General features: G+C 36.3%; 1 protein-coding gene across 3 annotated transcripts in view; it reads left to right on the top strand.

Annotated features, from left to right (window-relative positions):
* Window positions 1–24,994, top strand: part of LOC102689302 (pleckstrin homology domain-containing family G member 1) — a 112,688-nt gene that overhangs the window by 35,771 nt on the left and 51,923 nt on the right. The window contains exon 1 of one of the 3 annotated variants that reach the window (XM_015348823.2): window positions 15,791–16,229. The exons of 1 other annotated variant lie outside the window; for it this stretch is intronic. Coding sequence is in view for 1 of the 2 variants with exons in the window: in XM_006625882.3 (XP_006625945.2) it covers window positions 22,823–22,832 (10 nt within the window). In the remaining variant the exon portion in view is untranslated. Of the gene's footprint in view, window positions 1–15,790; window positions 16,230–22,488; window positions 22,833–24,994 lie in introns of those variants that run through there. One more of the 3 variants, XM_006625882.3, reaches the window with a different exon arrangement.

The raw sequence follows: 24,994 nt of genomic DNA on the forward strand, positions 1-24,994 counted from the left end.
AGACTGGCAACCCAGATGAGATGTCAATTTAAGATCACAGTATGACTTTTACTTTTTATACCGTAGCACCAAACCAAAAAAATCATCAACTTCTTACTTTGCCATTGTTTACTAATATTTTTTTATAATGAACCACAAGACTTGTATTCAGATCAAGGCTAAAGCGTTAACTTCAAGTGTTATGTTTCTAATTTTTTTTACGTTAGTGAAAGATTAGAAAACTATTTGTTGTTGACTGACTTCATTTATTAGAGTATCGGGTAAAGTGTGTAACCTGTATGAGTCATGTGGTTCTTCAGAGGCCTTTTGTAATATTGTCTTGAATATTAGGTCGTTAACTGATTATTTTGGTTATTCATCATGTATTAAACAGGTGACGAGGGGAATAAAAAAGCACAGCCGTCTTGGGTCTGACGGGTAAGGTTAAACAATGGAATATGTGTAAACACTGACCCACTTCTTATCCGCAGTGTGGCCATTGTGTTCCCAGATTATAACAGATGTGACTTGAACAATAAGCTCTATAAATAAAAGGAAGTGACTTATAAATAGTTCCATGTGCAGCTTGCTGTGGAATTCAGATATGGATAATACATTAAAGTTAATAGTCAGGCTTGATTCATTAGAAATGCTGTTCAACTTAGAATGCACGTCACAGGCAAATTTGACTGACATTGTTGCTAAGGAGCATAGAGCAGTGATTAATCAACATTTAGTAAGGGGTGACAAATTCTCAGAAAGGTGTGGCATTTTCGTATTTATTGTACAATCTGTGGGGAAAATGTTTTTGTGTAATGTAACACCGTCACCATCACTTTTAATAACTGCTTAGCAAATTCAGGGTCAACATGGTCCATAGCATATCCAAGGAAGCACAAGGTGCAAGGCAGGATACTGTCTCAATGGGATGTCACTCTATTGCAGGGTAGAGAGACAAACAGGCACATGCACTCATGCCATTGCCAGTTTTACAGAAGCCAATTAACTTACCAGCATATCACTATAATGTGGGAGGAAACCCACACGAACATGGAGAGAGTGTGGAAACTCTATCCAGAAAGCACTGCAGGAACTGAACCCAGGGCCCCTGTTCTGCAAGACTACTGTTTCTTAGTCAGTATATATATCGTATATATGCTTTCCTGCATGAAGAAAAGGGCATAAATTGAAATTGTTCTGGTGAACAATACATTGTTCTAATCCTTTGTTGTCAAGGGTTTAGTGAAGATCTACTAATGTATACAGCAGTGTTCATATCAAGTCATAATACATTTCTGTATTATGGAGAACCAGTACAAATACAAAACTGAATAATGTTTTGGTTCCTAGTATTTATAATTATTATTGACAGAGATCTCTTTAATCTTTAGCCTTGTTATTGGAAAACAAAACATTTAATTGCAAGATATTCTGTCGGTGTTACCATGTTCCCTAGCTCAGATAAAAAGAGAAAAGTCAAATGTCAGTCTGGTCATTTTATGAGAAATGGTACAGAACATGTGGGTGATCTACCATTGCTTTATTAATAGCACAGCCTAGATCCCACAGTGCTGTCAAATGGTTATGATGTTCGTTCGGGGATGTAGTGGACATTAATTTCACATATTTTAAATTAGATTCAATACCTTCCAGTCTTTATCTTGCTGTACTATTCTTGTTGAATCTAAACAGAGTCTCAGAATACATTTAGATAAGATTAAGTTGACCGAGGTAAATAAAATTGTAGTTGCACCCATTCAGTATTTAGCTAGGAGTTTATTTCTGCTACTTAGTTTACGAAGTCAAGGGAGAACCTTGGGCTATCATTACATTAAAAAAATCTCAGAATACCAGATCACATTTTGTTCTCAGTCGGCTTTCCTAAATTCACAGAAAATACCATTGGCAGAAATCTTTTGAAAGATCGGTATTGCACATATTGATATACAGTATCTCAGTTGCATATAACTGTCCATATGACAGTCTGCATTCCGGCCATATGAAAATGGATACAATGTAGTCCGTAAGTATTTGGACAGTGTCACAGTATTTGTTGTTTTGGCTCTGTACTCCAGCACATTGGATTTAAAACAAAACAATGACTGAGGTTAAAGCGCAGAATGTCAGCTTTAATTCAAGGGTATTTACAGGTATGTCTATATTGGGTGAACCATATAGGAATCGCAGCCCTTTTTATATGTAGTCCTCTTTCTAAATCTTCAAAAGCTGCATTGTGGTAACTGTTCACATTTATCATAGTTATTGGACAAACTCCAATTTATGAAAATTTCCAATTGTGAAAATGAGATTCCAGGACATTGATTGCAATAGTATGGCAATACAGAAATAACGTAAGCAGGTGGATGCTGCACATTGGTGATGGTGGTGGGGAGTCCCCATTACCTGTAAAGTGCTTTGAGTGGAGTGTCCAGAATAGCGCTATATAAGTGTAAGCAGTTATTATTATTATTATTATTATTATTATTATTATTATTATTACCACCCATTTTAAGAAGGTGTGGTATGTTCACAGATTTAAAATCATTGTTTTATGTTCCTCCTTATGATCAACTAACAGTTCTAAAGTACTAAAGTTCTATATAGTGCCTTGCAGAAGCATTCACCCACATCCAAATATCCTATTTTGATTAATTTAAAAGTGTGTATACGTCATTTATAAGTGAATATTTTAATGGAATCTCATGTAAAACTGAACACTTTATGACTTGAATACCTAAGGTACATTTCATCAGGATTACTCCTAAAAGTCCCAAATATGTCTCATTTGAAAACAATCTTTTGCTATTTATTTGCAGTATTACTTAAAAGGCTTTGTTGCAAAAAGTCTCTTAGTGGGATTTGTTTTTTTTTAGTAATGATTCCCTTCTGCCATTCTGTTAAGCAGGCCAACTTAGAGACATTTTCTCCCATTTCAGACATTGAACGCTGTAACTCTTTTAAAGTCATTGTTGGCCTTTCAATGGCACCACTAACCAGTCAGCCTGATCTAGGCATTATCTGAGTAGTAAAATACACCTTCCACTTCTTAATGAATGACGTTACCATGTTCAAATGGATATTCAGTGTCTGAAGTTTCTTTAAAAGCTTCTCCTGTGCCTTTGTGCAACTTTATTACAGAGTTGTTTTGAAAGTTCTATTGAATCTTTGCTCCAGATAGCTGACTGAAGAGTTAGTGATGTTAATTCTAAAATCATATGAGCTGCTATTATTGCAGAGTCCATTTGTCAAAGTAATCTTGTCAAAGTGATCTTATGCATCTGAATCACTTTTGAGTCATTATAGCTAAGATGTGTGCACAATCAGCATTTTAATTCTTGATTTTCTTTGTAGTATTCAGTAATATGATGGTTCAGGTGGGTAGCTGCGCCAGCATGCGTAGGCTGCAAAGGAACAAGTAATAGGTTTATTCCATGCTGAAAAAAAGAAGAGAGAAAACACAATGTTCCGGCCGTGGCTCCACAGCCGAAACGTGTTTTCTCTCTTCTTTTTTTTAGCATGGAATAAACCTATTACTTGTTCCTTTGCAATAATATGATGATGACCCATTCAGTGGTCTGATTACCAACACATTGGGTAAGTTGAATGTGAGATACAGTATGTGGATGATATTATTTGAACACCATTTTATTTAGAAATTGACATCAGATAATGAATTGTTAAATTGTAACCCAGATGAGAAATAACATCTTTTTACTCAGTCTTTAGTGATGGGGAACAATCTGAAGTCGTTAGCCACAGACTTGTTGGTGGACTGAGGAGTTTTGGTTTAGCAAAGGTCTTGGCAAGATCATTGGATCATAAAGCGGTCTAATGGAAGAGATAGGCTAAGTGCCCTCCTTTCATTTGTGACCTTTCTTGTCTTCTTAAAATATATAAAAAATGACATTTTAGTACCCCTTGATTTGTGTGTTCATTGTCTAGTGCCAATAAATCCTAGGACATTACTTGCTTGTGTTCTTATTTTATTTAAGTTGCTGCACATCTTTACTCTAAAACATAGATCAGACCCAGGTCTCTAAAGCTGTGTCTTCAGTCCACCGTGGCTCTTAATTGTAGACTAGACATGTTTGGACCAGTACAACAGATTTTCCAGGTCGATGGAATCTGGTGATTTTAAAGGCTTCTTTAAACCTGCTTTATTTTTTTCATTAGGCTTAAACTGCTCTGAAATGACAGGTACAATTTGTATTTGTTTAGAAGACACTGTATGATGCTATTAAAACAAGCATAGTTAGGATAAACTGTATGTGGACGGAGCTTCTGCTCGGAAGTCATGTAGGTACTGGCTTGTATTTGTCATGATAACACTTTACAGTCTGAACAGTTTGTTAGCCATGTGATTCCACTCAAGTGAAAATGATTACTCCATACTGGGTTGTGCCATCATCACATAGTCTCTCCACCCAGGCTATCTGATTTCCTTAAGAAAGCAGACAAGACTAACCACCACAGAAACTGGGTGTATGTTAAATAACCTTTTATTACTCATCATTGTTCATATGGGAATGGTTGAGCTGTGTACAGTAATTAGCCATCTCCTCGCAGTAGTGTTTTTCGTGTTCATACAAACACAATCTCCATTTTGCACAAATTTCAATTTTCTGTTCTCTTCCTTCTAAATTTAAGGTTTAGGTACATTTAGCAGGATTTGAGTAAAAGAGGGTTAACTCATAATATGGGTCAAGTTGTTCTTTCTAAAATAATATTTGCAGCTCTCAATTTAGGTCACCCTTTATGTGGCTCTGATTTTCAAGTTGTTAGGATCTAAACCTACTGTCGCCATTAATGGGGGTTTTGGATTTATATAATTTTATAAATGTAGAAAAGATACAGAAGTTTGGGATTTTAAATGCCTGTGCATATATGCAATTTTGTTTCCTGCAGTTTTAGGGTTGTTAATGACTACCATGTTTATTAAATCAAGTGGAAATTTTAATTTGATTATTTTACTTTGATATTGGTTTTGTGTTTTGATTTCTAATTGATACTGTGTAACTGATTTTGTCTTTTAGAAGTATGAAATAACTATTATTGTATATATGCCACAAACACAATTAAGGAAAAAAAATATTTGGCATTTGTCTGGTGATTCATGTTTCTTTTAGTTATCTTGATTGTTTACAGTGTTTTAGCCTATGCAAGCTAGGCAAATCTGTGGTTGACTGACTGACTGGGTGTACAGTGCTTCAGATAGAAGAATTGCATGTTCCTGTCTTTCATGTAGTCTGTTCCATTACTGAACCGTTCCAAACCTAGGATTACAATGTCAGTATCAATGTGAAAGTGATTACCCATTATGATTGATCTTATTTACTCTATTATCTGAATTTCGATCTGAATTTCAGCAGGCAGTTTGTGCAATGAAATGCAAGGTAAAAATAACAGGATCAAGTGTTTATGGTAAGAGAACATTTAAATTCACTTGTACTGTATTAAGAGATTGAGTGGATTTAATAAAAGAATGAATACAATCTCTGTACTGAAATATAAAGGTCCCTTATATATTATTATAAAAGGAACATATAAGTATATATTTACACCGTTAAATGAGCTTGTTCTATGCTTTTATGTGACGAAAGATGACCAGCATAGTGCATAGCCATGTACATTTTGTGCCAAGTTCACTGGTTTCCTCAGTCCAAAAAACATGCTGTAAGTCTTAACTGACTTCTCTCTATGTGCGTCTTGATCTGGCACACCACCGCAGTGTATTGGACTAAGCGGTTATTGAAAGTGACTCGAAAAGAACATGAGAAGGGCCAAATGGCTTCCAGTGGTTTGCAACCTCTCTAGCCTGTTTTGATAGTTAATCCATCCAAGGATCTCATCCAGGCATTTCTTTAATGAAGCTAAAGTACAGACCTCAACCACACAGCAGGATATCTTTCTTATATACTCCCACAACTGTCTGGGTAAAGGCACTTCCACTATGGTTATACAAGTGTTATATTTGTCCTTCTGAAAGTGTCGGAATTTTAATGATCTTCTTTTTATACATTGTTCTTACAGGATTTTGGGGGGTTGAGAAAATTAATTAATTGTTTGGAATAAATAAAAAGCACACATTGCTTTAGAACGCATTGTTAGTTTTCAAAGCAGCTCTAGTAAAGTTTTACTTCAACAAATTGAATACAGTACATCGAATTGGAAATAATATTTGAAGATAATTGTATTTTGTACTTTTAAAGTCCATGCACTGAGTGGGGAAAAAATGGAAAAAAAAAATGGCAATACTTTTCTCCATTGCTGTGGAATTGTTCTTGCAGAGGCACCATGGCTATACAGTACATTGATCGGCCGTATTAGGTCTCTTTTTGAATTGTGATTTGGGAGCATTATAAGGATATTATCTGGCTAAGAGCACTAAATAGAAGAATGCTTTTCACATATTTATGGAATTGATTTTCTGTCACACACATTCTCTTGCTCCATTCCCAGAGTTTGTAAAACCTTTTCAAAAGCAGCTTTCCTCCGGCCACCTGTCTATCCAGGATGTGCCCTTTCCCCGGAATCATGCTGGGAAAAGTGCTGATCAGTGTGTCAAGTTGCCGTTCTTCGCAGAGGACTTGTAAAGTAGATATGTTTTGCTCAGTGAGACGTAAATTCCACAGGTTTAGCCGGATTAAATCATGATAGCAACTAGAAAACTGTTTAATAAGCTCAGGAAGAAATTAAGCCCTTAAATATGTGACATCTGTAGTCAGAATTGTTTATATTTGCCAACCATATTAGTGTTAGCCGAGTCCACTGTATGTGGCGATATGCAGCGTTTCCTTTCAGATGCGTGGGTTGTAAGAGGAGCAACACATGCAGGCAGCTTTTTGTAGAAACATGATTGTTTCCACTGAGTTGGCTAACCAGTCTGGATTTGAACAAATTAATAGTACATTATTAGTTTGTGCTATGCTTTTATCATATCCAAATCATATGCTAACGTGTTTTTTGGTTTCATTCCATCTTTTTCTTACTTGGTGTAGAGAAAACTCATTTTCAGCCTCTCTTTGTAGACTAAGAGATTGCATTTTATTTTTGTTTTGTAGATTTTTTTTGGGATGATCTGAGAACTCATTCTAAATGTTTTGATTTTTTCAGCTCAAACATTTTCTGGTTGTAAATCTTTGTGGTAGTAATTTGCTAAATGTATTAAAATGCCAAATACGCATGATGCCGTTCATTCAAACACAGTAGATATAGCTGGACACTTGATAAGTAGCTTATGAAGGGATTTATTTTTTCATTTTGGATTATGACTACTAACATAGAGATCTGAATAGTAAACAGTATAGCTGGAAACTAATAAAATTTTAAAATCCTTCCTAACTCATATTTCTCCAAGAGAGCTGCTACTAAAAATATACTTGTGTGTTCAGGCTACCAGGTGGCTTTATCTATTTGAGGTTTTCATCACAAGCAATACAGTGTAGATGGTACTATATTAATGAAGTTCCTACCTATGAGAAAATAATCCTCTCTTCTCCAAACAGGAATATGAGCTTTTCCTTAGTGTGAAACTTGCACTTTACTGAAATGTTATCATTTTCTGCCTCTAGTGAATGATTGGACTTTAAAAAAAAAGTTAAAAGTGCAAGATTCAGACCTTTTCTGGTAGTTAATTCTGTGTTAATTCTTGGTTAAATTTCTAACCAGTGCCCCAGTATAGTGAAAGGGAACACTGTGGTCTAGGTGGTGTTGTCCTTTGAACTAAGGTCATTACTGCTTACTGCTTAGGCACTAAAGGACTCATGGTCCTATTTTAAAGAGCTTGGAGTTTAAACCCCAGTGTAAATTACAATCTGGACTTGAACAATTTGACTTCCATGAAGTTCCTCCTTAATTCAATTGGTGAAGCAATTTCTCACTTCACTACTGGATCTGCTGTGAAGTGGGACTGCTTACTTCTACTTCTACTACTGCTATACAGCTTACAAACCCCATCCATGTACTGTACTTCACCCTGTGATGGATGAAATACAGTAGTTCTCCTATACATAAGGTATAGGTAGTTCTCCTATACATTAAGGCTCTCACCATTTCTGCTGTTGCAACTAATAGTCTTTGCAGAGCAAACACTCCAAATCGATTAAAGGCTGGTAGTGCTCTGAGTAAACATTCCCAAGTTAAATGAGCCTTAATTACTACTGTTGCCTCTACTGCAAATATCCCTTATCTTCCAACCCTTATTAGGTTATTAATGCTTATTTTCAAAGTATTTAGGGATTCATCCCAGTTTCTGTTTTTATTGTTATATTTGTAGTCTGTTGCTGTTATTAAGGAAAGCCTTGGAGAATGGAGTACACATTGTTGCTTACGTAGTGTTTACTACATGAACTTATTATCCACTTAAGCATTTAATGGAAATCATATATCGAGCAGCGTACGGTTTCAAGCCTCTTTTTTTTTTTTACAGACTACATTATTTGTGTTTTCCAGGAGCTGAGTGTGAGGGTTTATTAATTCACCGTTAGCCCCAACTACTTCAACCTCTCAGTATGCAGTAATACTATTTATAGCATCCAGCAGGCATATCACCCTGCAACTCACAACTGGCAACCCACCGAAGCTAAGCAGGTGTGAGCCTGGTCAGTACCTGGGTAAGAGACCTCCCGGGAAAAACTAAGGTTGCTGCTGGAAGAGGAGTTAGTGAGGCCAGCAGCGCGTGCTCACCCTGCGGTCCATGTGGGTCCTAATGCCCCAGTATAGTCCTGGCCAAATTTCCCATTTGCCCTTACCAATCATGGCCTCCTAATAGTCCCCCTCTATGAATTGGCTACATTACTCTGCTCTCCTCCTCACTGATAGCTGATGTGTGGTGAGTGTTTTGGCACACTGTGGCTGCTGTCGCATCATCCAGGTGGATGCTGTACAGTGGTGGTGGTCCCCATTACCTGTAAAGCACTTTGAGTTGAGTGTCCAGAAAAGCGCTATATAAGTGTAAGCAATTATTATTAATTATTATTATTTAACTTTTTTTATATAGCATCTCTGGACAGACTGCATTAGAACAGTTTGATATGCATGAATGTAAAAACATAATTTGGAAAACTTCTATGAAACCCTGTATTTATCAATAAATAATATATGGCTAAGTTGGTATTGGTCTTTTGATAAAGAGACTAACAAAACCCTATATCCATTATATGCCTTCACTTCTTCAGTGAAGGCATCCACTGTATAGCAAATGACCCAGAATTATGTTCTCAATAAATAAGGTTCCCGATTTCTCACTTAATAGATTTTAGTATTACCATGTCCCACTTTTTTTTAGTTTTAATGCCTGGGAGGATTTTGGTGTTCTGAAGTCATTAGGTGATGACTTTCAAGTTAAATCTGCCCTATATATGTGACACAGTTTAGTTCCTTCCATCTAACATTTTGCTTAAGAAGTTAATAACAGGGGAGTACAGTAATATTAATTAAATATAAATGAGCGAAAGTACTGAATTAATGTTTCCTACTTTAGGAGTGCAAGGACAGAGGACATTTTCTGCCTTCTTGCCTGAAGTAACAAGAACAGCAGTGATACTTTGTTGTATAGGGCTGTTAGACAGCAGCAGTCAATGACTTTATCTTAATAAAGATCATCTTTATCTGCGGCATTAGTGTAACAGTATGGAAGCTGTACTGATAATTTTGCCAAATGAACAGATCGAAACAGAGCAATTGTGTGAACCTAAATGGGTGATTGGTCCGAGAAAATCTTTTAAACCTACAGTAGCTGGTAAAAAAAATAGAATACTATGCCTCTCCATCATTAAGGATCTCTTTTGCACTCCGACAAAACTTTTATTTTGTACTGAAAACCGTCATGCATACAGTGTGTGCCAAGAACAGGCCTTCTCCTTACAGTGAGACTTGTAGATATTATTGGCTTTTAAACCAAAAAACATTACACATTGAAATGCTCTCTCCAGTCAGAATGCTGCTTCTAAAGTAGTGTTTTCAAATAAACCATGGCATCCAACTTTTGGCCTTCCTGTGCATCTTTGTCCTGTTCCTGACTAAGCATCTGATGCTCAGACAGACACTTTCAATGTACTTCATTCACCATAAAAGTTATTGCGTTCCTAAAAGCCTGCATCATTTCTCTTACTTCAGTGTCCTCTAAAACAATAAGAAATGCAATTAAATGCAATTCTTCTTGCTTTCTCATGAGTCATGGAGATGTCATTATCTTGCAAGTGGGAGCTAAGAGGTGTGTAAAGCATTCAGAGGAGACAGAAGATTCTCTGTGGTCTCACAGCCCAGCAACAAAGGTTATCTGTAGTGTTTGGAGCAAGCTTAGTGGCAGTTACCTAGCCTCAAAAATGTCTAACAAGTTGACTTTGACATAAGTCTCCAGAGGTGACATCACATTGCATCAAAGAGCTAATATGTTGTTTTATCATGTTTAGATTTTAACTCCATCTTTCCATTGATACTGTATATTAAATGCAGTTAAAATTTGATTCAAAATCTTAAGATATCTCACTTCTTATCACTTAATTTCTTGATTTGATTGCTCATTTTTGTACTCTTTTGGGTTATCTACTGAAGTAAATGTCACATGTCTGTCACATGTGTGGAAATATGGTGGTACAGCTGAAGCCTAAATGTATTTTCCATTGTGCTCAAAGAAGCAGACTCCTTTTTGCATAGTTTTTGCTTTTGTTTTGGATTCTATGTTATTTACTTTTAGTAAAACTGCTTAGGAAAAAAAGGACTGAATCCAAGAAATGCTCAGTAATGTTGAAGCTGAATATTATTACCCAGTAATGTTGAAGCTGAAACTTTGCCTTCTTTCAAGAAATCACATGAGCTCTATGATTCAATTAGCTGCTAACATGAGCTAGATTGGCCAAATACCCTTCTCTCACTCATAACCGTTCTTATGTCCATAAATCTGGTGGTTTGTTGCTTTATTTGATTATCTTTAACTAGATCTATGTTAACAGAGCACAATGTACTATAGTATCCGAAGGACAATATTAAACAAGGGACCAATTATTTTTATATTAATATTGCTCTTTGTTGTCATTCTTGGTTTCCTCACTGATGAATGTATGAGCATTCTAATTATTAGATCTTTGGATGTTTCTAAGCAAGGTACATGTGTAATTTCAAACAACAAAGTACATTTACTAAACTGTAACTAGATTCAATATACATTTTCTCTTTGATAACGATCGAGTTTCAAAGCCTTAGGACCCATAGAATAGAACATTTAGACTGAGGACCCCGCACTGCCTATCTTTTTACCTGCTTTATTAATTTTGCAAAATTACCAAGACCAAAACTAAGTAATCTGACATTTCAGATGGTGGTGCCTGGATTTTGTGTTAAGAAGTGATACTCACTGTTCTGGAATTCATAATTCATGATTTTTACTCAAAAGGACTCTATTGCACAAACTGAAGTTTGATCAGTAAAAATACATAATAAATGCTGAGAGTGTATTCTGGAAAATGTGTGGTGGAAACTGCATGCCAACCAACAAAATCATCACAGTGCCATCTTTAATGGGGACACAGCTTTATCTTCAACCACTGTTTGTTTTAAGATGGATCATAAAAAAATAATATGTCCAGAAATTGTGGGTCGGAACCTTTCTAATCCTTGCTAGTCCTTGCCAGTTCTAAAATGTTTCTGGAATGAAGAGCTACAACAGAAAGTGAGAGGTGAGATTATGGAATTGGTCAAATCTATTCTGACAAAAACTAAACACAATTACAGATTAAATCTTATGAAGACCACATATTTCTTCATCAGATGGTTCTTTAGCAAACTATCATGGCAGCTTTAGTTTTACTTAATTTATAAAAGTGCAAAAAGTGATTAAACATAAAACTAAAATTGGTCATTTGTGATTTTGAGATTTCAAACCTTTAGAATGCACTTATGGTTCACTGAAAAGGAAAAGGCACGTCTCCAATTTGGATACTTTTAGTTGAGTTATACTGTAATGTTTTTGAAGTTCTGGATCAAGTTTTAAAAAGCTGCATTGTGGTATTACAGGTCATTTCTTCATTGTAGAAATTTGAACAGTGGCTTAACTGAGCATTGAGATAACCCCTTATTAAAGCTTTAAATGCCCTCTTGTCTTGGTGTTTTGTACCCAGCCAATTTATGAGGTTGCCCTGAAAGAATGTTACAGTTTTCCCCTTCCAAGTGTTGTTAAAGATAGAGTCACTGGAAAAGGATTTTTCCAGACATTTGATTATTAGATACAGTATAGGGCTAAAAGTGTTAGTATACAAAAAACATCTTCACATCTTTGTGTGATGTGCTCAAACCTGAAAGAAGTATTAAGAAGAAAATACATAATTTTGTGAAAAATAAGGCAGCTTCCTCTGTGGTTATTTGTCTGAAAATTATCAAAGATTCTTGGATTTTTTTATATCCCTCTAACAAACTTTCAAGTACATCTACATAACTTTTATTATACAATTATTCATTCTGTTGTCTTTAAATCTTTCAATTTGTCTTGAAATGTTTTGTTTTTATACAAGGTTCTGACTTTTCACTGCATGGGCCACACAGACAGCACGTTGTCCATATGGCTTCAGTGGATTTGTTGCAGACTATTCATTTTACTAACTTGTGTGAACCGTGATCTGGTGTAAAAGGCTTGTGATGAACTTTTTCTTATGAGGTACGGGAGGACACTGATCTACAATAAGTCTCCAAAAGGTTGAAGTAAAGTTGTAATGGTTGGGGAAAAATAAACCAGAGCAATCATAATATGATAATACAGCCTTCATTTTTTGCAAGAATTTTATTGTGTTTAATGTTTAGTTTTAAGTCTTTATAGTTTTTCAGACTACAATGTGATGATAAAATTTGTAGCACCTTATAAGATAAATACCATGTTTAATATTAATCTTATGTAATTGAAGATGCATCCAAAATATTAATTGTATCCAGCTGATGGGACATACTATATTAGTGTTGTTGTTGTTTTACAATGTGGTGAGCTTTCCTTTTCCTTTTTCCCCTGAGCAAAAACTGCTTTTGCTTTTGCCAAAAACTGCCATTAGTCACTCAAAACAGATATGATTTAATTCAGCATTTTGAAAATGTTATTACTTTTGGAAGGATTTCAGAGCTAAAAAATGAATGTATTATTGTAGGCTCCCAGAAGACTGCAGAGTGGACACTGAAAGGCTCAGTTTTGATTTTGTGTTATGGGAATTGTGATGTTGAAAACAATGCAGAGAAACATATGCCTGGTTGGCCTAGAAAGTGAGTTTTCCAACATGTCTAAAGCATATTTGTGATCTTGCTTCATCTTCTAATTCTGTTTTTAAGTGCTGTCTTCTCCACCAGGCATTTGAGCCACTGGGAGCAAGACTTGTTTAGAAGTGGAGAACGAAGGAATTGGAGGACATTGGGGAAAACAAACAGGAGGAAATTCCAGTCTTTTCTACTAACTTTAGAATAACAAGAATACAGCTCTTTGGGATGTGGGTTTATCTAAATATACAATCTTTTCAGATGATTTTTATGATTTAGGATGAATGTGCAACATTTAATTTTTTGCCAGATAATTTTTTACAATAAACATTTATCAGCAAGGACAGAAGTAGCTTTTGGTTTATTGTGGGCTTGTGGACAATAAATAATATGAATTTCAAATTGATGGATACAGAGAGAATGCATTATATTATTTATATTAAGGGTAAATGCTGTATTTAACAGGATTGGTTTCAATTAACTTCAAATGATTAGAAAAGTAGTTATAAAGTACTTGAAATACGGTATAGCTACGTTGCCTTGCTGAAACAGGTGTTTGTAAATTTTCGTAGAATAATGTTAGGCTTTGAACTCTATGTACAATTTCTGAAGCTTTTAATTTATTCCACTGTTGGAATGTTAATAGCTGTAATTACATTTTCACACATGATACAAATCTGTTATTGCTGAATGGTCTGGGACCAGACTTCAAGACTGTCGGTTTGCCAACAGTGTGATATGAGAATCTATCATAAGATTAGTGTGATCAGGTCACTGTCTGAGTGGTTAAATGTGCTGCTACAAAGTTTAATAGAACAGAATAGTTTAGCTGAGTATGGCCTACCTTATCTAAAATGGCCTGGTTTTTACAAAGGTTTCAAAACCTTAGGTCCTATTTTCAGCTATTTTTTATATTGCAGTATAAAATGCATGTGACTTAACTGCTAAATTTAAGTTTCCCGTTTTCAAAGTTAAAACCTGTATATTGTATTCCTTGTGTTGTTTCAGTAGCAGGATTCATTTCCTACACATTATTAATAATGACATAAATACTAAGTGACTAAACATTTTTGAAAGGTGGTGGTGAGTTTTGCACGTATTTGCAGCTGTTTGAAAGAAATGTAAAGAGGAAGGGATGATCTCAGAGTCCTAATTGTGTATCCACAAGAATCCAGCCTGTGCATTCACTGAGCTAAATATAACCAAAACTTCACTATAGGTGTCATTGTTACCGAGAAGTCCAGCGACGCTCATGCCTGTCCTCATTTTGTGCTCTGGTTTGGTAATGAGGGGTGACGTTTTAGCTGTGTTAAATTATCCAAAGGTATACAGTACGTGTTGTGTTCATCTCTTCATCATCCCTGGCTGATACTCAGTGTGCACTGGAAATTCATTGTTATTTTGAAGCTTTAATTGCCAATCTGTTTGGTTTCACATTCCTCTAAAGCTGACCATAATTTAAAAACCGACTTTCACAAGAAATGCACAATTCCAGGAAGAGTTACTCAGGAATTGCATAATAGCTTAAATTAGGGATTTTCCTGTTGGCTTTTTACAGCGCTCAAGTAAGCAGTTGCAAGACGCAATGCAAAAGAAGGATATTCACATTGACAATGACAAGTGTTTCATACAAACTTCTCAACTTCTGGTATTGAATCAACTTATGGTATAAAACAACTAGAACATAACAAAATCAAAATCTGAAAGACATAATCCTTCTTTTTAAGATCATTTTGTACCCAAGTAACTGTCCTATGCACATTTTCTTGTTGTTCTCCAAGCTGGTTTATCTCCTCCGGTACAGTATTTAGCATTTATCATTTATCACGGTTCTGGTAATGATCTTTTTTTCACCACAAAATAATTTCTAAATAAAGACAATTCTGAAATGTTTTGATTGCCACTTACTAGGAATGGGTAGAACTCAGTGTTTTTTCCCTTTTGCAAAATACATTTCTGTGTTTATCCCCTCCTGAAATGAGCACTTCATGTGGGCTGTCTATGTACAGTTTACTTTGAGCTGTTGTGATCAGAATATACAAAAACATTTGAACATTGAATTAAAGATTGCTAAATTTCAGGTTTAGCTTCTTCTCAGACATGCTGTACGGTATTACAAACTTGTTGTGAAAAAAAACACTAGTGGAAGCTTTGAGTCAACTGTTAAACATATGTAATATAACTCCTATTTGTGTCATTGATGTCTAAGTTTTGAACAGCAGTGCACATGGAAAACACCTTACAGATGTCATAAAGAAGATGTATGCCAAGTGCAGGTTTTTGTTCATGTTTTCCTGCTGTAAACCACAGTGAATGAGGCAATAATATAGTTTTCAGTCTGTCGATTTATTTCTGAATGGATATTACGGAACATGTGCAATGTGAACCTGGTTTACCAGGAGCTTATTTGACTTTAGCTGGGAAGGTGAATACTAGCGGAGCTGTGCCCTTGGGTTTGCATTAAGAATGTCCCGACTCTGATCATCCTTTATGATAGAGCAGCCTATTGCCTGGCAATTGAAATCAAGTGTCGCCACTTCAGCAGAAGAGATGCTGTGGAGTGTGGAAGAGGCTCTGCGAGTGAACACAGATTTCCTTCTCTGTGGTTCTGCTGCCTGCAGTGCTGGCAGCTTTCCAGTTCTGTTATCAGCAAAAACTGCAGGCTGTGTCTCAATCCAAACTTGAGCTGATGGCCCTTGGCTCAGTTAATCTTCTGACGAAAACTTCGAACCAGTAATTAGTTGTGATGTGCCTAGTAGATGCTGTCTCACTCACTCATTGCTCCCGAATCCCTGATCTGATCACATTAATATGTGGACTTTGGCAGACAGAGCGTCTTGCTAGCTGTCATTCTTTTACCGCCTGAGAAAATCGGAGAGCAATTAGCGTGCTTGTGGGGAAAAGCTATGCTTGGACTACCACACCAAGATGGAAATAAACTTTAGGAGAAAAACATCTTGAATATCAATTTGAAAAAACAAATGCCAGCTTCTTTTACAGGACTGGAAACAGCCTGCAGGGTGAGTACTTTTGTCATTTATAAAACCACCGATGATGACTTTTCTACCCAGCAAATATATTTTTTTTTGCAAAGAAGTGGGAATTGTTCAAAGACAAGTTTGATTTTTCAGATCAATAATTTCAAAAGGGATTTTAAACAACATGTCGATTACATTTTAGCTGCAGTGATCACAAATAGTCTTAATATTTTAATTTAAAAGTGAGGTTAAGGGTAACATTCTCTTACATCTAATAGAAACTAGAAGGTAAGGTGGTCTTTTTAACGTCAGATATCTGTGTGTAAAATGTTCCTCTTTCAGATTATCTTCATTTATTCACAAAAGTGAAAGCACTAAGTTTCATTTGCTAAAAATAATAAGAGTAGCTTTATTTACACAGCATGTTGCAAGCCTTTATTTTTAAGTGATAAAAGCTAAAATACAAGTGAGTTCAGTTTTGTCCAAAATATTTAAAGGTAAAAAATACCTCTTTGTTGTGAGGTAAAACTGCAAAAATGTGCTTTCTTCTCTGAAGTTGCTCTTAATTGCTTAGTAAACTGTGTGGATAAGGGAGTACCAACCAAGCAAAAGGTTTTGGGGCTGTTTGTTTATTATTTTTGACCCTGACACTTCTAAATTCATGATCTTTTTTTTCCCCCCAATTGAGTTGTGTGGTTGATACTTTGAATTTATTTTCTGGTTGCATATGACCTATTTAGAGATGCAACTTAATTCTAGCAAGAATTATTCAAATTAAAATGTTTACAATACTGCTACAAGAGATACGGTAGCCAATCTCATCATTTTGTTGTTGACTGCAGCCCTCGGATTTAGTTTAATTAAATACTTTAGTCTTGGCTTATCTTAGTAGGGGTATGCAGTTTCCTTCTTGAGAAGGCAAATGCATACTCTTAATGTAGGAAAAAACAAAGGATCATGTAACCATCCTGACTTTTATATATCTTATTATATTTAATTTTGTATTTATGTAGGTTTGTCTGTATTTAAAGAGTGATAAATAAACTCAGTAACTTCACAGACCTAAGAGTTTGTCAGGTTGTTTATACAATTTCTGCAATGTTTCCAGAAGAGCAAGACAAAAGAAAATGAGGGGAATGTTACTTGATCCACAAATGTTTATAGCAACCTATTCAGTTACTGTAGTTTTATTGTAAAATGAATTCCTAGCTTAATGGTTTTTTTTTTTACTTAGGGTAGAAATATGCATTGCTTGTGTAAGTATGTAGATAATTGAATATGTGGCATTCAAATTCCATTTTTTAATTTAGCATGACATTTTCAGACAACATCATTTAAATTTTTCCTACCAGTGGTCAAACACCCTGCATTTAATGATTCACAAGCAGTTTCCTTCTCTGTCTTATCTCTCACACCTATATTCGCATCCTGGTGTACTTCTTTCCACGTCATGTGTTTGACAACGATGTAAACCTGCATCTGGTAAATTAATAAGAAAGTGGGAGCAGCCAAGTGATTCATTTAAAGCTGCCAGTTTTAACGATGGCTTGGTTTTGGAGAAGAGAGAGAGGCTCTATCAGCTGTCTTTTGCTTATTTTCTCTTAGTTAGAGTTGGAAGGCTGTTTCTTCACTTGGGTAAGTTCCTGTTTGTTCAGGCTTATGTCAATAGACACCTTCATTGTACAAGCTTTAATTGCTCTTTTGGAATTTTGGCTGGTTGTTTTCAGTAAGGCATTCTTCAGCTTGAATCAGTGATTTGGTAGAAACTTCTGAGAGGTAGATGGAAGGAACTGGGCAAATGAAATAGCTTTTCTTACTATAAAGTAACAGCAATAATATTCTGTTGTTGTGAGGTATTAAAATCTCAGATAGCCACCAGGTGGACACATTGGGAATTGCTGGAATGTTTAAGCATTTTATTTCTGAATCTTTATTTTTTACATAATAAATGTCAGGTTTTTCCTTTCTTTTTGTTTCTAAAAGGTTTAGTTTAACAACTACGATTTTAACGTTGCAAGGCTATAGGTAATATTTTTAATCAGGAAATTGTGTCCGAAATCATTTTTTCAGTATAAATGCAGAGAGTGTATTCTGGAAAATGTGTGGTGGAAACTGCATGCCAACCAACAAAATCATCACAGTGCCATCTTTAATGGGGACACAGCTTTATCTTCAACCACTATTTGTTTTAAGATGGATCATTAGTGCTGCTATATATTGAAAGAGCATTGCAAAAACCTAGGTTAATTAGATAAGATGATTGGAAGGAATATGAAATGGTAATTTGTCAACTTTCACTGTTGAAGTTGATCATTCAGATTTTAAAATGATTATGGCATTTGTTGATGCTGTCCTCACAGTACAGTATCTCAGTCCTTCATTCTGCAGAGAAGGCATGTGGCTGTTTCAAGCAAGTGTAAACACGCCATTCTGGAATAAATGGATCCCCCCCAGATACGTATCAGGACATTTCCAGAACACAAGTGTAAACTTGCCTGTAGATAGTTCTGAAAATGTCCTTAAGTTGCTTTGATCATTACCCTCACTCCATCACTCACCCAATATTGATTACCATTTGCTTTTCAGAAACTTCCTCTAGGCCAATCTTCTTCTGAATTGTGTACTGTACAACTGGTACAAGCTATGATTCGACTGAAACATTATAACAAGCTTTAGTACATGATATACTCCCTAAATGCAATAGAGCTCTAGATTCAGGGCTACTTACAGTACACTCTAGACTCCATTCTTTTCTTGTAAGATTTTCCTTGGTTTTCCCTTTAAAACTAGATAGATCTGTCCCAACCAACCTCTGCATACTCACACTGTCACTGTTAACAGATTTTTCTATTCAATTGATGAGTTGTCTCACTGTCAGGTTTTACCTGTCTGTTTTATCAGTAAAGTCAAGGAAGTATGAGGTTTTTTCTTTGCAAGACAGGAGCTATGTTGCCCGTGGCTATTGTATTAAACACAGTAGTCATGGTAAAACCTAACACACCACTTAACTTGACCTTTTGAGACTGTATAAAGTAATTTCTGTGCAATAAAATACTTAACACAAGGCTGGGCAGTACAGATAGTTATAGAACCAACTATGCTTAGCAAAAGATAAATATGTACTGTATCCGTGTCTTTCATGGTATGCGTATGAAACCCAGAGGTGATGAGAAGCCTGTCTACAATTAATTTTACAATATTACAAGGCACATTTGGCATTTCTAGCTTGAAGGAGGGTCAATGCTAAAGAAAGAAAACAATCGTGATGTTTCGGGTGGGTAGTTGCGTTGGCATGCATAACCTGTAAAGGAACAAGTAATAGGTTTATTCCACGCTGAAAAGAGAAGAAAGAAAACGCAACGTTTCAGCCTTGGAGCCTTCTTCATCAGGTGTGAGCAGTTGTGATGTTTTACTGTGGCAGTGGGGGAAAGCTACAAGGTGTGAAAGCTTAATTGCACTAGTGCCTCAGGAAATTCCACAACCTTAGCTGACAACTTGAGAGCTGTTGGTTGTTTTTTTTTTTAATTGAGCCTTTTATTCTGCTTATTTTGCTCTTAATTTTAAAACGGTTTAGTGTGAGGTAGACTATGCATCAAGAAAGAACCCTCCTGAGAAATGTTTTACTTAATCCAACACTTGAAGTTACTTTCACCAGTTATTTTAAACAGCTGATACAACAGCTAAAGAGTTGAAGATGACTCTGATGTTTATTCTGTTTCTTATTACTCATCTTTAATTGCTGTAATGTTGTGACTTGGGTTCTTCCTCTCTTCATGGGAAGCAAATCTGAATAAATCATTAACATGAGCCCTGTTGCTAATGATCACACTAACTGAGGTGTGACTGGTGAATTAACAAAAGGGATTCATCTTGTGTGGAACTACTGTACCTGAGTAAATAAGTCTTTTCAGTGGATATTAAAAGGCATCATTCTGTGCTCCCCAGGGGCCCTATTGAATTGGTCCAGCTACAGACCTCAGAGGCACAGCTGGGAAAACTGGAGCTCATCATGTTGGCAGGGAAGGTGCTGATCTTCTCACCAGCACAGTTTGTCTGGCTACTACTGCAAAAAAAAACACTTCCACAGTCGTACTCCTCTTTATCGGAAATCTCCTAAAGCACCATTATAGGAGGCCAAGCAATCTGAGAATACAATTATATATATATAATATATCTATTGATTTAATAATTTGATTTTTTTTCCTTTCCTAATTAACAAGTTAGATCTGAAAACGCCATTGTCTTGTTTTCATCTTTTTGGTAAAACTCCTAAAGCTTTTTATTGGAACAAACAGTTCATTGCTAAAACAAAGCATTCCGAATTCTGCTTGGAAGACAAAATTATATAGTATGGCCTGGCTACAATTTGTCTCTTTGCGCTGAGTCTTTGTTAGAAGAAGAAATTCTACTTGGTTATTTGTGTTGCAATAGTGCATTTTCTTCCCTGGCAGAGGGGCAGCGTAGTGGTGTTGCTACAGCAACTGCAGCACGACAGCCCTTGTCATCTTGGCAACCCCCCCTCCCCCCCCCAGGACCCATTGTGTTCTGACCTGACTAGATCCTCAGAGCTTCATCATCATACTGAGACATATGCAGATGAATGATTACAAATGTACAGACAGGATAGGTCTGAAGGGCATTTGTACTTTTCAAAGCAGCTTATTGTTTCAGTATTTGATCTCGCCTGAATATGCTACAAAATTGAATTAGTGGAAAAGTTATTTAGAATTGGATGAGATCTAACATTATTAAATATTTAAACTCATAACTGTTAGAAATATAATAGCCTAATTTTTGGAGCTCACTTTAAAATTTGCTTAAAAATGTACTAAATTATTCCATTTTCCAATTCAGATAATAAGATCTGAATTGGACAGATCTTAGTACAGTTATTTTTTCCTAATAAAGCAACAAAACTGATATAGCTCTACAATAAATGCGCAAAAGGAAAGGGGAAGAAATAATTTGGGAACAAGCCATCCTTACAGGATATACGAGTTCCTGTGAACTATGGAATTGTGGGATATAAGCTTTGTGTTGCTATGATGTGGCCGGCTATTTACATGAATGATGATGACGTTGTGATATAAGTGCCAGCAGAGCTATGGGACTTTAAAATGTAGATGTTTACAGAGTTAAGGATGGGTGCTTACATGGTCAATGTCCAACATGAGGTTTTTACAGTGACGCACATTTGTGAGGCATCCATTGCAAACCTGTCTCACATCCTCATAGCTGTACCTGGATTTTATTTCCAGTGGAATGTATTTGGGAACTTGCTCTGCACAGATGTAATCAATGTCCTCTTGTCCCCCGATCAACAATTTAAAGGAGGAAACAACTGCAACACTGCCCAGTGTTAAGCTTACAAGCCACGATTTAATTTGCTAAGCAGTTCTCCTTCTGTACGTCACTATTGTTGCCATTTCTATCTCTGGTTTCTGAAAGAACCCTGTAGCACTGGCAGTATAGTGACACGAGGAGCAAACTTCCCAGCGGACTACACAGATCTTTGTTTTCCAGAGGCAGTATTGTATCTGTACTTTGCTGTGCAGACAGGACATCCTTCTACCCATTTTCCATGTCTTAAAAGAGCTAGGCTGAGGACTTCCTAAGAAACAAACAGGCTGAATTGGTTTGTGACACCACCCAGTCTCAACCCCCTGTAAATGTATCTGGAATAAGATTGATGTTCTTGACTTTTAGTATTATTTGCCAGGTTTAGAATTACAATTTCACAATATTGTTATTCCCATAAAGCATTAATACAGTGTGTCTCACTGAGGAAGGCACCGTCTTTAAATAAATGAATGTTTTAGCCAGATGTATTCAAAAGTTGCATATCTGGAAAGAATTATCACAGATTTGTTTTAAAAAATTATGGCGAAACCAAAAATAAAAAAGAATTGGTGAACTGCATGAAGTTCACTGCAAGTACTGCTGCTTCTCGATTCCCCCCCCCCACCCCAAATTGATATTGAGCTTGGACTTGGGGAAATTGTGATTGTGGAGCCCAGAAAGTTTCCTTAATTGAGTGAGTGTACTAATAGTAAGAGGTAACAGTACTCTAATGCCCAGCTTGTCAGAGTAACTCTGGTCTATAGAGCTCCGTAGTGAATGTGCTGCTTTGTCTGGGATTGAGAAGTTTTTGCTTGGACTGTGTATGTCTGGACAGACCGAAAGAAACTTATTTTAAGCTTGTGGCTCTCTTGCAATTAGGCTGGGAAAGAGGGTGGGGCAATAGGGAAAGTTAAGAGGACTGGGGGGAGGGAGGGTTGGCTATTCAGCTCCAGAATGTGAAACAGGTTGGATATGCCGTAATAACCCCTTTAGAAAACTGGCTGATAGCTCATCCCCTGGGGAGGCTGTCTGAGCTTCACTCCCTGCCTACTGTAGTGCAGGGAGAAAGAAGCAGGGAGTTTGTTTCCTGACTCAACTGCAACGCCTGTGTGTATATGTGCCTGTGTGGTGGAGGACGTGCTGAGAAACTTGGTGAAAAAGGAAATGTATCTGCTAGAAAGTTAGAAGGAGCAGTGAAGTGAAGACAGGAGGATTGTGGAAGATTTGCTCTTGGGATCTAACTGCCATTGGATGTCTGCACCTACAGGGTTGCATTATTCCATTTTGAAGGAAAAATGCCAACTGGTAAGCAAAATTAAATACATATTATAAACATTGGAGATTTAGCAGGGAAGAAGTTTTAGAATCAACTATTGTCCCGTTAGCAGGAACACCTTGATTATTTTTCTGTCCCCTTCGTTTCAGTGCACTGAATTGCACACCTCCACAAAGCCTTAAATAATTGAAAAGCTTTAATTCAAGAGTCGTATGTTTTGGAATGTTGTTAATCATTGTTTAAGCAGTCCATATTTGTATGGATTCATACCACCATTTCGGATAATCTTAAAATAATTTGTTAACCTCTGGGAAGAGTGAAGAAAAGCTCTGTATCAGCTTTTTTTCTGTCATCTTGTGTTAGCATTGCCTGAATGATTTTTGTAGCTCTGCGCATGTTAAAATACCATCAAGTAACTGCGAACCAAATTAGTACCCCTGAGGTGGGGGGGGGGGGCTGTAATTGCAGTTTAGTGCTGGTAGCAACGTTGTCTTTTTCAAAACATCTGCTGTGGGCTCAGCTGGCAGCTACCAGAGCCGCGTTAAATAAAACAGCACCTTTTTAAGTGTTGGCAGAACACTTTCTTTTGGGGGAAAACAATTGAAATAAAAGCCTGCATAAAAAATGAATATTGTTTAAGCCTTGTAGCAGGCTATAATATCGCATAACCTAATAAAAACCAGATGAACTATTTAGGGATCAGCTTTGGTTTCTGCTAACTACTTTGGGAAGTGTAATCTAATCACTGCAGCAAAACAGGGCTGTGTGAAGGAGGTTGTGCATGTTCTGCCCCATCTGAAATGAGGAGGTCCTTTCTTGACCAGATATATTCTTTTTTCAAAATCCAAAAGTTTAAGTTGCTTAATTTTAACCAGCACTGATGTTTCACCCTGCCAAAGTTATTTACCCTGCATCCAAACATTTTCCTTTCTGAGTTCTTAACATGCTTGATGTAGGTGTAAATCACTTGGCAAGCTGAGCAAGCATGTATATGTTGAATGTTTTTTTTTACCAGAGGTCTTTTCAAGCACTATAATTTTCAGAAAATGGTCTGTGCTAACAGAAAGATTCAGAGAGAACATCTGGCTCAGGCAATTTCCATTTTTATTGCTGTAGTTTTATTTCTTTTAGAATATAAAAAAGAAAATGAATATTGTGAGTCGAGCAAAATCTGTGCTTCTGGGAATGAAGACAGTATTTTGTTGAGTCAGCTTTCTGGAACCTGATCAAAGTGCATGAAATGGAAACCTATTTCAGCAAGGTCAGTGTAAAAAGCCAAGTTGTTGCATCTGCTCTGTTTTCTAAATACCAGTTTTTGCCTTTTTAAACTTAAAAGTAACTTCTTAGTCTTTATACAATGATTTCTGCTTCTGGGGGTAAGAAAAGCTTAGACAAGTACAATTTCGTCCAGCATCTGTTCTCCAGGTAGAATTTATTACCTTTCCAGTGAGACAAAAAAAGGTTTATGGTGAATAGTTGACCTATACCTGCTATAAAAAGCATCTAGCTTTCCCTCATTTTGTAGCACTTTTAATTTCCTACCTACAATACCCTGCTTCGTTATAAATCATTCTGTCTTGCCAACAGTTTTTAATTTAACCTTAAAATCTGCCTGTGGTCAATACAAATGAGCAGTGTTGTATTGTCTTAGCATTGATGAGGTCACCATATGAAAGGTCTATTTTGTTGCAGTAGATACACTTGGCTTTGCATTTTTTTAACATACATGTCAGCAGGATTAAGACAAATGTGCTTTCTTTCAAACAGAAAATGGTTTCATAGATTTGATTATATTGATTTTGCTACAAATCAACAAAAATCAATGACTCTGCTATAGCATCTTTCACAACAGATGGCCATAGAGTGCTTTACAGAAATCTGTCTAGCCTTTGAAAGAGTGCATTCTGTTTGGAGTGTAGTACAATGTGTTGGACATGTCACACTTTATCTTTTTAAAGCATTTGTGAGTCAGACTTTCAGTAATACTAAAGCATCAATAAACCTGCTTTGGCAAGTGACGGAGAAAGTTGTTAAATCTACATGTAACTGCTCAATAGGAAGTAAAGAGAGAAAGGAGGGAGGGTTTGTGGTGGTAGCATTGCTCCCTTTCCAGTTTTACATTGGGGAAAAAGTACTTACTTGGAAGCTGTACAATGAAGGCTTTTGAATTTTGTTTTGTGGTTTTAAAGCA

Source organism: Lepisosteus oculatus, chromosome 2, assembly GCF_040954835.1.
Source record: "Lepisosteus oculatus isolate fLepOcu1 chromosome 2, fLepOcu1.hap2, whole genome shotgun sequence".
Classification (NCBI taxonomy): Eukaryota; Metazoa; Chordata; class Actinopteri; order Semionotiformes; family Lepisosteidae; genus Lepisosteus; species Lepisosteus oculatus.